The sequence below is a fragment of the Halyomorpha halys genome, unplaced genomic scaffold (assembly GCF_000696795.3).
Source record: "Halyomorpha halys isolate HHAL.00 unplaced genomic scaffold, Hhal_1.1 Scaffold777.1, whole genome shotgun sequence".
Lineage (NCBI taxonomy): Eukaryota > Metazoa > Arthropoda > Insecta > Hemiptera > Pentatomidae > Halyomorpha > Halyomorpha halys.
The window spans coordinates 220,450-233,698 of record NW_027107689.1 but is presented as its reverse complement, the minus strand read 5'-3'; the positions used below and the strand labels follow the sequence as shown (position 1 = coordinate 233,698).

The following is a 13,249-nucleotide window of genomic DNA, read 5'->3' as shown; positions in this document are numbered from 1 at the left end:
TTATTTAAATATACTTAGAACCTTATTTTTATCGTATTATTTTGTTTTGTTGTATCCTACGAATTTATTAGCTCATTATTATTAAATCTGTGATTGTAAATTTGAATCATATTATTCACTTCACCAGTTCTTTCAATTATTTTTATTATCAATTTATTTTTTATTTTTGTATTTGGTTAATTTAATTATTAGTTTTATATATACATCTATAGTTGACCGTTTAACTTAAAATATGAAGATGGTCAGGTTGAGGTCAAAAACGGACAAAATAGTTTTAAACTATTTAATGTCCGACATTTCAACCTACTTTGCAGGGCTTTATCAGGGTTGTTAAAAGTGATAGGTTAAACAGCTTGTATGTACAGCAGTTGAAATATATTAATAACAATATTTTAGCCGAAACATCAGACATTTTTATTCAATAATATTGGTGAAATATTTTTGCCTTTTGAATTAACACATTTACTTTCACGTTAAATTAAATTCATATGTAACCTTTTTTTTATTATTGTAGGTTCAGGACGAGTTTCCCAGTCCTCATTATTTAAAGGATTCTTTAGAGGACGTCCAATATTCCAATATAGAATTGGTAAATCAGCTTACAAAAATTAATAAAGTAACATTTTCTGATGATATACAACCTTCTTTAGAAGGAGCAGCGATGACCAACTCAAATATTATGATATTGGAAAAGTACAAGATTGTGTTGAGAAAAGATCATCTTATGATGGATGATGAAGTTAAATTGGTCACAGGTGGCAAAACTGGCCATGAGCCTCTTTTTATTAATTATGTTGGACCTGGAATGTTAACAGCAGCCGTTGTTGGATCAAGTACTTCATCTCCGTCTTCTTCAGATATTTATGTTTGCTTCAAGGAACTATCTCACAATCATAACGCTGGAATTCTGGCTATAGTTCCCAATAGTTTCGAAGAAGTTATCAATTTTGGTTTAGGCATTGAAAAAGCAAGGTGTAAAGGTATATTGGTAGATATGGTAACAATCGGTGACGATTGTTATGAATCTAGCAAGTTAAGGTTTGGAAGACGTTGCCTAGCAGGAATTGTCCTTGCCTATAAGATTGCTGGAGCAATGGCAGAAGACAAAAAAAACATGAAAGAAATATTTATAAGACTTAAAAAATTATGCATGGGTACGATATCATGCCACATTTCCAAAATGGCATTTATTGGAACGGATTTAAATGCAGGAACTGGATTATTTGTTGCAGAAGATAATGTATGTAAAATAATAAAAACTATGCTAGATTATCTTGTCGACTCCAAGAAATATTTCTCACTTCCTATAACTTCAAAGTCTTCCTATTTATTAATGGTAAATAGTTACACGTGTGATAAACTTTTCCTTTATTCGTGTCTTAAAGAAATATTACAACAACTCTCATACAGAGAAATAACTATTGTGCGTGTTTACGCTGGGACTTTTGTTTCGGGAGAAAGAGGATTCTCCGTTACACTCCTTGATTCTGAAAATGATATTAAATTGCTTAGGTATGTCGACTGTGCTTCATCCTGTCACTTTTGGCCACGAATTGATCGCAGAGGAGTGCCCTTAATCGTTAAAGGGCCCAGCCTACCAGACAAGATTTTAAAATTCACTAAAATGGGGCCTGTTGTTGAAAACAAAGAATTTATCGATATCCCTTTGAAGTAAGGCTTTGTTATTTTATTATTATAATTATAATAAACAAACAATATTTATTCATTTATAATTAAATTTTATTGTTTATCAGTTATAATATAATATATTAATATAGTCTTAACATTTTTTATTGATTCACTTAAAATAACATTTTGGAAAATCTGGCTATTTTTGTATTGCTATTTACAACTGTATTTACATAGATCTAGTAAATTTGATGTAAGATCATAATGAAGTGATACAGGCATGTAGAGAAACTACCCATTGGTAGCACTCCAATAATATTTATACACTAGAAGGTCTCGAGGCCATCTTCTTTTCAGGCACCTCAGAGGATTGTCAGGAATGGAAGAAAAAGCATGGTTAGAAACTCTAGTGGGTTTTGGTGGTTAGGGAGTTATTTTAATGGAAAGAGTGATATCTGGTTTGGGCTAGATCGGTTTCATATGGAACATTAAGGTCTTTATGGATGATTTTATTTGTGACAAAATAGGAGCATTGAGGATTTTATGAAGGATTTTGGATTGTAAGGATTGGGTACGAGATGAATTTGAAGGTCTAGTGAAGCCCCAAAACTCAACTCTGTATCTTGAGATAGTCCTTATTATTATCATGGTCATAATCGGAATCGACATGCATTTTCCTGTCTTTTCAGTCGTGTGTTAGGATTACAGGTAGTCATTTGTCCAGATGTAGTCCTAGGTAGCAGATCTGTTCTACAGAGGTAAGAGCAACATTATTAAAAGATACTGTAGGGCAGCCAGTAGGTTTATGACGAAGGATAAAGGTGGTTTGATGGGATTTATTTTGATCCTCCAATTTCGACACCATTCTTCGAGGGTTATGATATGGTTAGAGAGTTTGGGTGCAATTAAAGGGTTATTATTAACTGCGAGCACATATGTGTCATCGGCATAAGTAGTGAGAATAGTGTTAGGATTGGTTGGGATGTCAGATGTATCTGGCCATTCCCAAGGACAAATTTAAATTTCACAGCCTCAATGAGTTATCAAAACATTGCTGCCTATTATGCCTTTTTCTAATTTAATGTAACTAAATTTACTTTTGGTGCCTTTTCTTATCTAATTTTTCACTTAATTTTAATTCTTTTATTTTTGTAATTGCAAAGTTAACAATATCATCTAATATTGTTACTAACTAATCACCACCAAATGAAATTGAGAATGGCCAATCAGGCTGAAACGTTAGAGTTTAAAGTGACTCGATAAAGAATTTTAAGATTATATGGATTCATTTCATTATAATTGATAAATTAAAACCTCTCCAAGTCTTAAACAATAAATTAAAATACATATAAAATAAATTTTTTTGGTCAGTTTTATACAAAAAAAAAATCATAGAAAAGTAATGGAATTGTAAATCTCTGGGAGAAGAAGAATTATAGAGAATATATAGTTGACTTTCATAAAAAAATAAAAACTGACAAAAAAAATTATTTTCTCTGTCATTATTATTATTTTGTTTTTCTCGCTATTGCGGGTTGAGTTTCTGAGGTTGGGGACCTAGAAGTCCAACCACCTTCATATTTTGTTTATTTACTCTTTTCAGATATTTAAAAACTTTTGTACTATACGTGCTGTGTCTAAGAGAACCGACTGTTGAGCCTCTCTTAGTACATCAACAGGCACTCCCAAACCATTCACTCCTGCAACTGTCGATTTTGGTATGAGGCCGTTAGTGGATATTATGATTGGAGTTGTGGTAACTCCCTCCAAGTGATACAATTCCTTCAATTCAATCGCTAATTCCTGATATTTCCTTAGTCTTTCTCCCACAGTAGAGCTTATATTATTATCGTTTGGGATTCCGACATCAATAAGTTCTGCTTTCTTTTCTCTTTGATCAATAAGGAGGATATCTGGTATATTATGGCATACTGTATGGTCCGTAATTATTGATTCATCCCAATAGAGCTTGAGAGGACCTTTTTGGAGGAGTCTATTTGGGTGGTACTTGTAGTATGGGCTCTTATTTTCAATTAAGTTGTACTTTATCGCCAGTTCCGGATGCAAAATTTTGGCCACATTGTTGTGCCTTTGTAAATATTCAGTACCAGCCAACACTCCACATCCACCTGTGATATGTTGGATTGATTCCAGTGCTACCGAGCATAATCGACACTTATCCGATGCTGTGGCGTCTTTTAGCACATGCTTCTTATATGATCTGGTGGCAATAACCTTATCTTAGATTGCAACCATGAATCCCTCTGTCTCAGAGAATAGCCTTCCAGCTGTTAGCCATTCAATTGATCTTTCTTTGTCTATGGAGGCTTTGTTCAGTTGGCTGTAGAATCTCCTATGTAGACTTGCTTTTCCATTCCGCCAGTCGTTCCTTTTCTGAAACAATGTACAGTTCATCCGCTTTGCTCAGGTTCAGTGCAGTCAGACCATAATCCATTGTAACAATTGCCTGATAAACACTTGTGGTTTTTGAATGGAAATATTGTCTTAGGGATAATTCTTGCTTGTGGCACGCTTCTTCAATATTTATGAGTCCTTGTCCTCCTTCTTTCCTGAATAAATAGAGTCTGGATTTGGATGATATGGGATGGTGGACCCGCTCTTGCATGAGTGTCGTTCTTACAAGACGATCTATTTCTTGAAGGCTGGTATTTGACCACTGTAATATACCAAAGCTGTAGCTTAGCATTAGTATGACCCAAGTATTGATGGCCTTGACTTTATGTTTTCCAGAAAGTTGAGTCTTTAATATTTTTCGTAGTCTCATTTTCAACATTGTTATTAGCTCTTGTTTCACATATTTTCGAGCTATTTTAAAGTGCTGCTGGATACCTAGATATTTATATTGTTCTTTGGCTTCTAGTTCTCTGATGCACTCATCTTCATTTATCAGTAGGTCTTGGGGATGAACCACCTTTCCCTTGCTCACATGCAGCACCGTGCATTTATCAAGTCCAAATGACATGCTTATATCTTTGGTATAGGATGACACTATTTCACTCATACTTTGTAATTGTTGCTTGTTTTTTCCATAAAGCTTAAGATCATCCATGTACCAGTTGTGACTGACAGTGGTTGCCTCGTCCTTGGTATTGAGTTTGTGGCCCACCTGGTTCCTCCGCAGTATCTGACTTAATGGGAACAGCGCCATACAAAACCACAATGGGCTAAGGCAATCTCCTTGGTATATTCCCCTCATAATTTTTATTTGGTTATTACCATGGGTCACTTCTATTTTAAATTTTGTCATCCAGCCTGCCATCAAATTCGCGAGTAGTTTCCTTACTTTAGTTTGGACCTTATATATCTCCAATACTTTGAGCAGCCAACTGTGTGGTACAGAATCGAAAGCCTTCCTATAATCGATCCACGCCATTGAAAGATTACGCTGCCTTTTAGAAACCTCTGCAGCAATGAAGGAATCCATTACTAAAAGCTCTTTGCAGCCCCTAGTTCCTTTTTTGCACCCTATTTGTTCACTGGGTATCATGTCATTAGATTTGAGATGGTCATATATCTTCGTTGCCAAGATAGAGGTAAGAATTTTATAGATGCCATTTAAGCAAGTTATGGGCTGGAAATCTTCGGATCGTAAATTCGGCCCATCTTTCATTGGGAGCAAATAAGTTACGCCGTCTGAGAAACCCTCTGGAGAGCCAGCTTGCCATCTAGCATATCCTGGAAGCCTTTGGCCAGTAATTGGTGCAAACTCCAAAACCTTTTAATCCAGTAATTCTGAATTCCATCAGAGCCTGGAGCCCTCCAATTTTTCAGCTTTTTAACTGTTTCCATTACGTCATTTACAGTATTTGTTACCTCAGGCATCTCTGAAGCATTCTCAAAGCTTCGCATTTCCTCTTCTATCCAAGAGGCGTTTTCGTGATGACAATTTGATTTTTCCCACACACTCCTCTAGTTAGTAGGCCTCAATATCATTGGGGTATTGAATTGTAGTTTTATCCTTTTGCCCAAGGCTTCTGTAAAATTGGTGTTCATTCTGTTTGATAAGCTGATTCTGATGCCTGCATAAAGCTGCCTCAGTATATCTACGCACCCGGTTCGCATAAACTGGCAGTTTCTGTTTTAAGTTATCCAGGTGTATTGTCAGCCTATCAATTAATTCGGATTCCACTACTGTACCCAAGTTTTGTACAATAATCTCGTCTATTTTCTTCTTTGTCTTGGGTCTTGCGTTTTGAGGATTTCGAATATAATTTGAAATTACACCAATTTTTTCATGCAAGTTGTTAATTTTTCGTTGAAGCCTTTCTTTCCACTGTGGTATTTGTGTACTACCTTTTTGAGTTTTATTTTTTCTACCATCCTCTATTTTTATTCCCAGTTCAACTATAACTGTTTTGGGAGCGATATATAGCCTTGAAGTGAAATATTTTGAAGTCCATTTATCAGGCCTGAATGTTCCTGGATCACATTATTCATTAAGCTGGGTAACTTCTGCGTGTTCTTATTGTATGGCACTCTGGGTAACGGTGGTCTTTCTTGAAGTGGTATTCCATCAAGCAGCACATGCTCAGTCATAACAGATTCACTTAGTCTGTTTTTTAATTCTATGTCATCTACCAATGGTTCCTCCCTGACATCTATGCCGACTGATGAACTGATTCTAGCTGCTGGCTCTGGGCCCATTCCAATATTCAGCGATCTATGAGAAAGCTCGGCATCATTTTCAGTGGCTATTAATCTACGAGCTTCCTCTTTAAGTTGTTGCAGATCTATGGAGGTTAGAAACTTTCTTGATAATACCACTCTAACCTGATCACTGAGCCTCTGTGTGCTTATATTTACATTTGGGAAGTACTGATTCCAATATCTCTGGATTCGGTTAAGGTATCCTGTTTTTTCTTTTTCGAGGTTTGTAGCCAAATAGTATGCAAGGATGACAGCCTTGTTCATATCTGGCGTCCACTTCATCCTTTTTGCACCTCTTGGTCTCTGTTGCCAACTTCGCGCGGGTGGAGAATCTCTCTCCTCCAAGCTCGAACTCGAACTATAGGCCGGTGAACGTTGCAACCTTGCGGATCCTGACGACAGGGTAGTGCCGCTCGCTCCACTACTCCCTGAAGGAAGCTGTCCACTATTCCCGCCCAATGCAGATCCAGTATCGGGCTCGTCCGAGGCTAATTTTCTGTTTCTCAACTCCATTTATAATGGGTAGATGCATTTTATACCTACTGCCAGGTTGTAAATAAACAGCCGCCCCTAGCATGGGGAACAGACGCTGATCAGGTCACCGCCCAATATAGGAACCGCCGTGCCTGGATTTAGCTAGTTTTGGTCCACCCTGTGTATTTTATTTCCCCAGTATCCATCATATTTGATGAACATTCCCCTATCCGACACCCGGAGAGGCACCAGATGGAGGACTAGCAACCTCTCACAGGCCATTATTATTAGTATTATTACACTGAGGTTCGGACATCCCTTCCTTACCTTGACCCAGTTGGATCTATTGTGAGTTATCCCTCTTTTCCACTACATATCCTTGGGTTTGTTCTATTGGGTTGTAAAATAAGTTCGTAGCGTTCTTCAATATTTCAATTTAGTCATCTCTGTGTTTATAAAATCATGTTTACTCGGTCAATAATGTTTACATATTCTAAAAAAGGAATAGTTAGGGTGCTTTTATACATCAATTTCAACCGAGATTCCTTATCTTTAAGTGGTATTTTGCTTACTCAAAATGGAAGAGAACAAAATCCATTTTTGTCATTTAATGATTTTTTATTTCTGTAAAGGGAAATCTGCTGCACAGACGGTTAGCAAAATTTGCAGTATGGATGGCGATGATGCCTTAGGAGAAAGCGCCGTCCGTAAGTGGTTTGCTCGGTTCAGAACCGGAAATTTTGACTTGGAAGACTCAAGCGCTCGTGTCGTCCTTCAACTGTTGATGATCAAATTCAAGCATCAGTCACAGACAACCCTCACTCTACGACACGGGATATCGCAGAAACGCTTAACATATCTCATGCAAGTGTCTCAAATCATTTGAGGGCTGCGGGATATGTTTCTCGAAGTGATATATGGGTTCCTCACAATTTGACCGAAAAGTATTTATTGGATCCCATATCCATTTGTGATTCCCTCCTGAAACACAATGTTAATGATCCATTTTTAAAGAGGTTGATAACTGGGGATGAAAAGTGGGTCCTGTACAATAATATTGTGAGGAAAAAGTTCTGGAGAAAATAAAGTGACCCACCGTTAACGATTCCAAAAGCAGGATTACATCCAAAAAAGGTTATGTTGTGCATTTGGTGGGATTGGAAAGGTGTACTTTATTTTGAGCTCCTCCCGCCCAACCAGACCATTGATTCTGCAGTATACTTTGCCCAGTTGGAACCCTATTCACCTGAGCTTGCCCCAACAGATTTTCACTTATTTCAGACCCTTCAAAACTCTCTTAATGGGAAACACTTTAATTACGATGGCAACATGTAATAATATGATCAAAATGGGTCATATATAATTGATCAAAAATATTCACAGGAATCTCAAGTTTTTATTAAAATCACCAGTAAAAAAACGCTATGAACTTATTTTACAACCCCATAGTAATGTCTTCAGGATTTGTTCTATCCTGTCCCAAATACTGCAGAAGACAAGGGCTTTACATTCACAAAGAATATGCTGTGCCTTTTCTTAGTCTTGCATACTTAGACGACAGGTGGAATCCTCCACCAGCTTCATCTTCTTAAGATGATATTTTAAAGGGCAGTGGCCCATGAGGAGTCCTGTTATTGTCCTCAATTCACTCCTGGTAAGGTTAGGGTAAAATTTTGCGTTTACCTTTGATATTTCAGTTAAGAACTTGGACTGCTTCATGTCTGGTTTCACTGTCCAGTATGTTTCCTTCTCTTTATGTTGCCAGGAGTCAACTACCTTCCAGATTGAACTTCCAGGCTCAGAGCCTATTAGCATCACTTCTGATCACTTCTTTGCTAAGGTGTCTGACAACTCATTTCCTTCTATCCCATGTCCTGGGGTCCACACCAACTTAGTATAGACTTTATAGTATTGGACATTATTGCCGGTTGTCTGCTATTATAATCAGTCATTATCTGATGATGTGCACAGATTTCATTTCCAAAAATCTCAGAAGTCATAATTTCAAGCTGCAAATATTCATACCTACTTAGTGGAAGAGTAGCATTCACTTCCCCATAAAAAATTATTCACCCTTCACCCTCATTTTGATATTATTATTATTATTATTTTTAATCATAATTATAGCTATTCCTGCATGGCCACTAAATGAAAACATGCTTTTAAGGAGGTGAGGAGAAATATTTTTTAAAGAAAAAATTATCTTTCAAAACTTGAAACAATCTAATATTAGGGGAGATCACTGATTGAGCGTGTGTAATAATAAAAGGAAGATGGTCCAGGTACGATCAAAGATAAAACCAAATAATCATAATGTTCTTTATTATGTGCCAGCATTTTGCCCTACATTGCAGAGCTTTGTCGGGGCTAAAAAAAGATACAAACACTTAAATGGGGTAAAAATAAATGAACAGTGTCAATTTAGAATAATGAAATAAAACTTGTACTGTGAAGCTTTAAATTAAATAAGAATAACAAAAGGTTTTAGAAAATTAATGAAAACGACTGCCCCACCACTAATAACTGTCCCCTCATTTCCTCGACCGCTTTCTATCTTGTTCATTATCTTTTTATATGCTTGATTTTACTCTTACTCCCTTTTTCCATCTCTTGTATGCGTATTTTTAAAATTCTTTTTTTATCTGCCGTTATTTTCGTTGTATTTAATTGTCTAATACCTTTTTTTATTCGTAATTAATTTTAAGCTTCACTGTAAAAGTTTTTATTAAATTCTTAATTGACATTGTTCATTTATTTTTACCCCATTCTAGTTGTTTTTTTTTTTTTTTAGCCCCGATGAAGCCCTGAAATGTAGGGCGAAACATTGGCTCATAATAAATAGCATAAAGACTATTTGAATTTTTGTTTGACTGCACCTGGACCATCTTCTTTTTATCATGTTTAATATTGATTTAGGAATAAAGTTATTCACTCCATCATTATTGAACATTTTTGAAAAAATGAGGGATTGAAATTTTTATTTTTTTTAATTACTGTAATTGGAAAAAAATTACTTAGTTTAATCATGAAAATGATCATAGAAGCAAAAAGCTGTAGCATTTCCTATTGAAAAATAAGTATAGAGAAATAACTATCTTTTTTTTTTTTTTGAAGCAAGGATATATAGTCCGCAGCACAGTTTCTTACCAAGACTGCCTCTACATTTGAGATAGTATAAATTTGATGAAAATTAATAATTTACTTATTTGTTTATGGAGCAGTCCCAATACAAATAGAGTTAGCCTGTGAAGTACATTATTTAACAATCATTGTAGTAGTTATACAAAAATGGTAAATTAAAAAAAATCATTTAAAATTTGTTGAGGTTAATGACTTCCATTTTGAATGAAATATTTATTAATTATTCATAACATTGTACAACGTTTCGGGACCACTGTCCCATATTCATGCACTTTAAAACCTACAACAATAATAAAACTATCATAACACCAATCTTCATCCTTATTAATTTTAATTTATACAATAATATTCACCTCATGATTTCATATGGGAAATCATGTCAACCATTTGCGCATCTTCACTTCTACTTAGCACAGCCATTACTCTATATTTCCTACTACCTCTTTGGACCTTATCTCATGTCCTGTGTGCTGTTTGGTTGACTCACCAGACTTCCGATAGAAATAATCTAGATTAAAAAAAATCATTTATATAAGCTAATAATTTATAAGTTTAATAATAATAAGAACAATCTACAAATTATTATACCTAAATGGTGAATTAAAAATCATTTTTATATGAGCCAATAATTTGTTAATTAAATAATAATAATAATCTATAAATTATTAAATAAGGTAATAACAAACAGCATGCCCAAACTGGGATTATCTACATTAGTCAGAGTGAAAGAACAACACAAAAATGACATTACTTATTTAATAAAGTAGAAGAAACAAAAACTATACATCTTATTGTAAAGATAGGTATCCAGTTCTATGTATAAGGCTTTGAATTACATATATAAAAAGAAGTTTAATATCTGGTTGTGAGGGTAAGGACAAAAATTTATACAACTTGTTTTGGTTAATATAACTTAGTTTTGGCTTGTAGTGGATTCGGTTCTCATGATACGCGGGGCAGTTTGTAGAAAAATGGAAACAATCCTGATGATTTTGATGAAAATTGCTCTTAGTTATTTCATTTTCAAATGTTTTAAACAGATTGAACACAAAATTATTTTACAGTTTGAATTTTGGATAGAATAGAGGATATAGGATAAAGTTTATCATGATAAATGTGGAATGAAAATTAAGGATTTATTTTGTTTACACAATAGCTTTTAAAATGTAGTAAAGGCAAAAAGTTTTATTGTGTTCACATCAACTCAATATTAACCTTTTCACTACCAATTATGATAAAAATTGAGAAAACATAAAAATTTGCCTTGAAATCTCTTAATGTGTCCTTAAGGACGGAAAAGAGGAGTTTTTGCATTTTTCTTTTTTGTCAGAAAATGGGTTTTTCCCCCATCAGGCAAGGCGTAATGATATGTCTCTGTGGTAAGGGCAACAAGGAACCATTGAATTGACTTTACCAGACAGCTAGGATTTTTTTATTATTTTTCAACTTCCCTTGCAAAATAGGATAAATCTGATCTATTTAATTTTTAAATGTTTTTTTAGAAAATTTGGTGATTTAAAAAACTTTCCGGAGTCATTATTCAATAATTCAGTTTTAAAAACAACAAAAAAATTGCACTTTTGTGTGGTTTACCAGGGAAGCTCCTGTGGTCAAAGTGTTAATCCTATTCCTCTTATGGCATGCTTGAGTCAGCTTCTGTCCCATAGGAAGTGTGCTTTTCACATCGTCTTCTCAGCGGCTTATTTCCATCTCTTATAAACCAAATTAGACTTCCCATTCATATTACTACAGCAATCAACCCATAAGTACTAAGTATTTATTATATTTTCTGTATTTCGCTTGTCTTTCATTATTTCTATTGTATTTCAATTTGTCTTTCATTCAATTCTTACAACAAAATCACCTTTAATGTTACAAAATTAATTTCTAGTCCTCTTTGTTTAATTGAAGATTTATTACAATATTATATTTTTATTATCTCACCTAAGATTGTTATGCCACACTAATATTTTACATTTTTTGCAATCAAGGTTTGCATGTAAAGCACTGGTAACTTCAGAAGCAGTTTTGAACCGTTTGGATGGAATCAATCACAACTTTGGCACTTCTATTCTTCCAGCTATAACAACAATCAATAAAAGATGTAACGAAAAGAAATTCCCAAAACAGCATCCACACAATCTTTTGAGTTTGATAGGCTATATATGCCAGGATAATATTTCAGATATTCAGGGTACGATCTTTTACATCTTCTTTATGGGTGCTGCACAGGTAATCATATTATATATTAATTAGTCATATTATACACATGTTAAGGCTGCTCATTTATCTTTATTTTTTATTTTGTAATATATATCTGTAAATTAATTATTAAATTATATTTGATATAAAATTCATTTCTTTACAAGTTTATTTTAGTAAATTTAATTAAGAAGAATAGGACTACTTTGTTGTTTAAGGTGAGACAGCGAATAATAACTTAAGCTAGCCGAGAGGATGATGTTTTCTGTACATGCCTAACTTTGTTTTACATTAAACATATGTTAATACGTAAGCTAGTAGGCCATTTTACTAGAAGGATGCTGCTTCTTTCGTGTATATTTTTATTGAGCATTTTATTTTAATTCACTAGAAGGAGCATTATAGTTTAGTTGATGGAGTAATTACGAGATAGATGAAGAAGATGGTTGGAGGTGCAGTCAAAAAGGAACAAAAAAAAGTTAGCAACTATTTACTGTCTGTAGCTCAGGGAGTAGAGATGCAAGTCTCTACAACCTGGGAACTATTGCAACACCAGTTTGAATCCGGCCTGGGGATCAACTTTTATTTCTGTGATAAGCCCAAGAAATGAAAATGTGACCCCCCCACCATGGCATCAGAATAAGGTGGTATCCTGTAGATAACCCTCCCTCCCCATATGTCAAAAATCACAAGGAAGGGGGGCTATAACAAAAAAATAAATAAAAGGTAAAAAAAATATGACATGATATAAGGGTAATGCAGGGTAAGTGAAGGTTGCTAAAGCGAGTTTATTTAATTTAGTTTGTATATGCAGATAAACCTGGGATTCATTCCAATTATAACTTGCGACAAAACCCTCAATAAGTATTAAAAAAAAAACCATAGTATTTCAATGTTGTATATATCTTTAATACCTTTATTTTTAACATGACAGCCCTGCAAAATGGGGCAAAACATCGTCAAATCAATAGTTGTTAACTATTTTTTTGTTCCTTCTTGACTGCATTCTGAACCATCTTCATATTCAGTTATGGACCGTTATTTTTATATATAATTAAGGAAATAAATTGTTTTTAAATTCCTTAAAATATTATTATTTTGGTTTCATTTCTTTTATCCTCTTTTTTTTTCTTTT

At 34.4% G+C, this 13,249-nt stretch overlaps 1 protein-coding gene across 1 annotated transcript in view; it reads left to right on the top strand.

Moving 5' to 3' along the window:
- Positions 1-13,249, top strand: part of LOC106686105 (triokinase/FMN cyclase) — a 26,737-nt gene that overhangs the window by 10,084 nt on the left and 3,404 nt on the right. The window contains exons 2-3 of the mRNA XM_014429240.3: positions 515-1,671; positions 11,904-12,144. Of these exons, the coding sequence (XP_014284726.1) occupies positions 515-1,671; positions 11,904-12,144 (1,398 nt within the window). The remainder of the gene's footprint in view (positions 1-514; positions 1,672-11,903; positions 12,145-13,249) is intronic.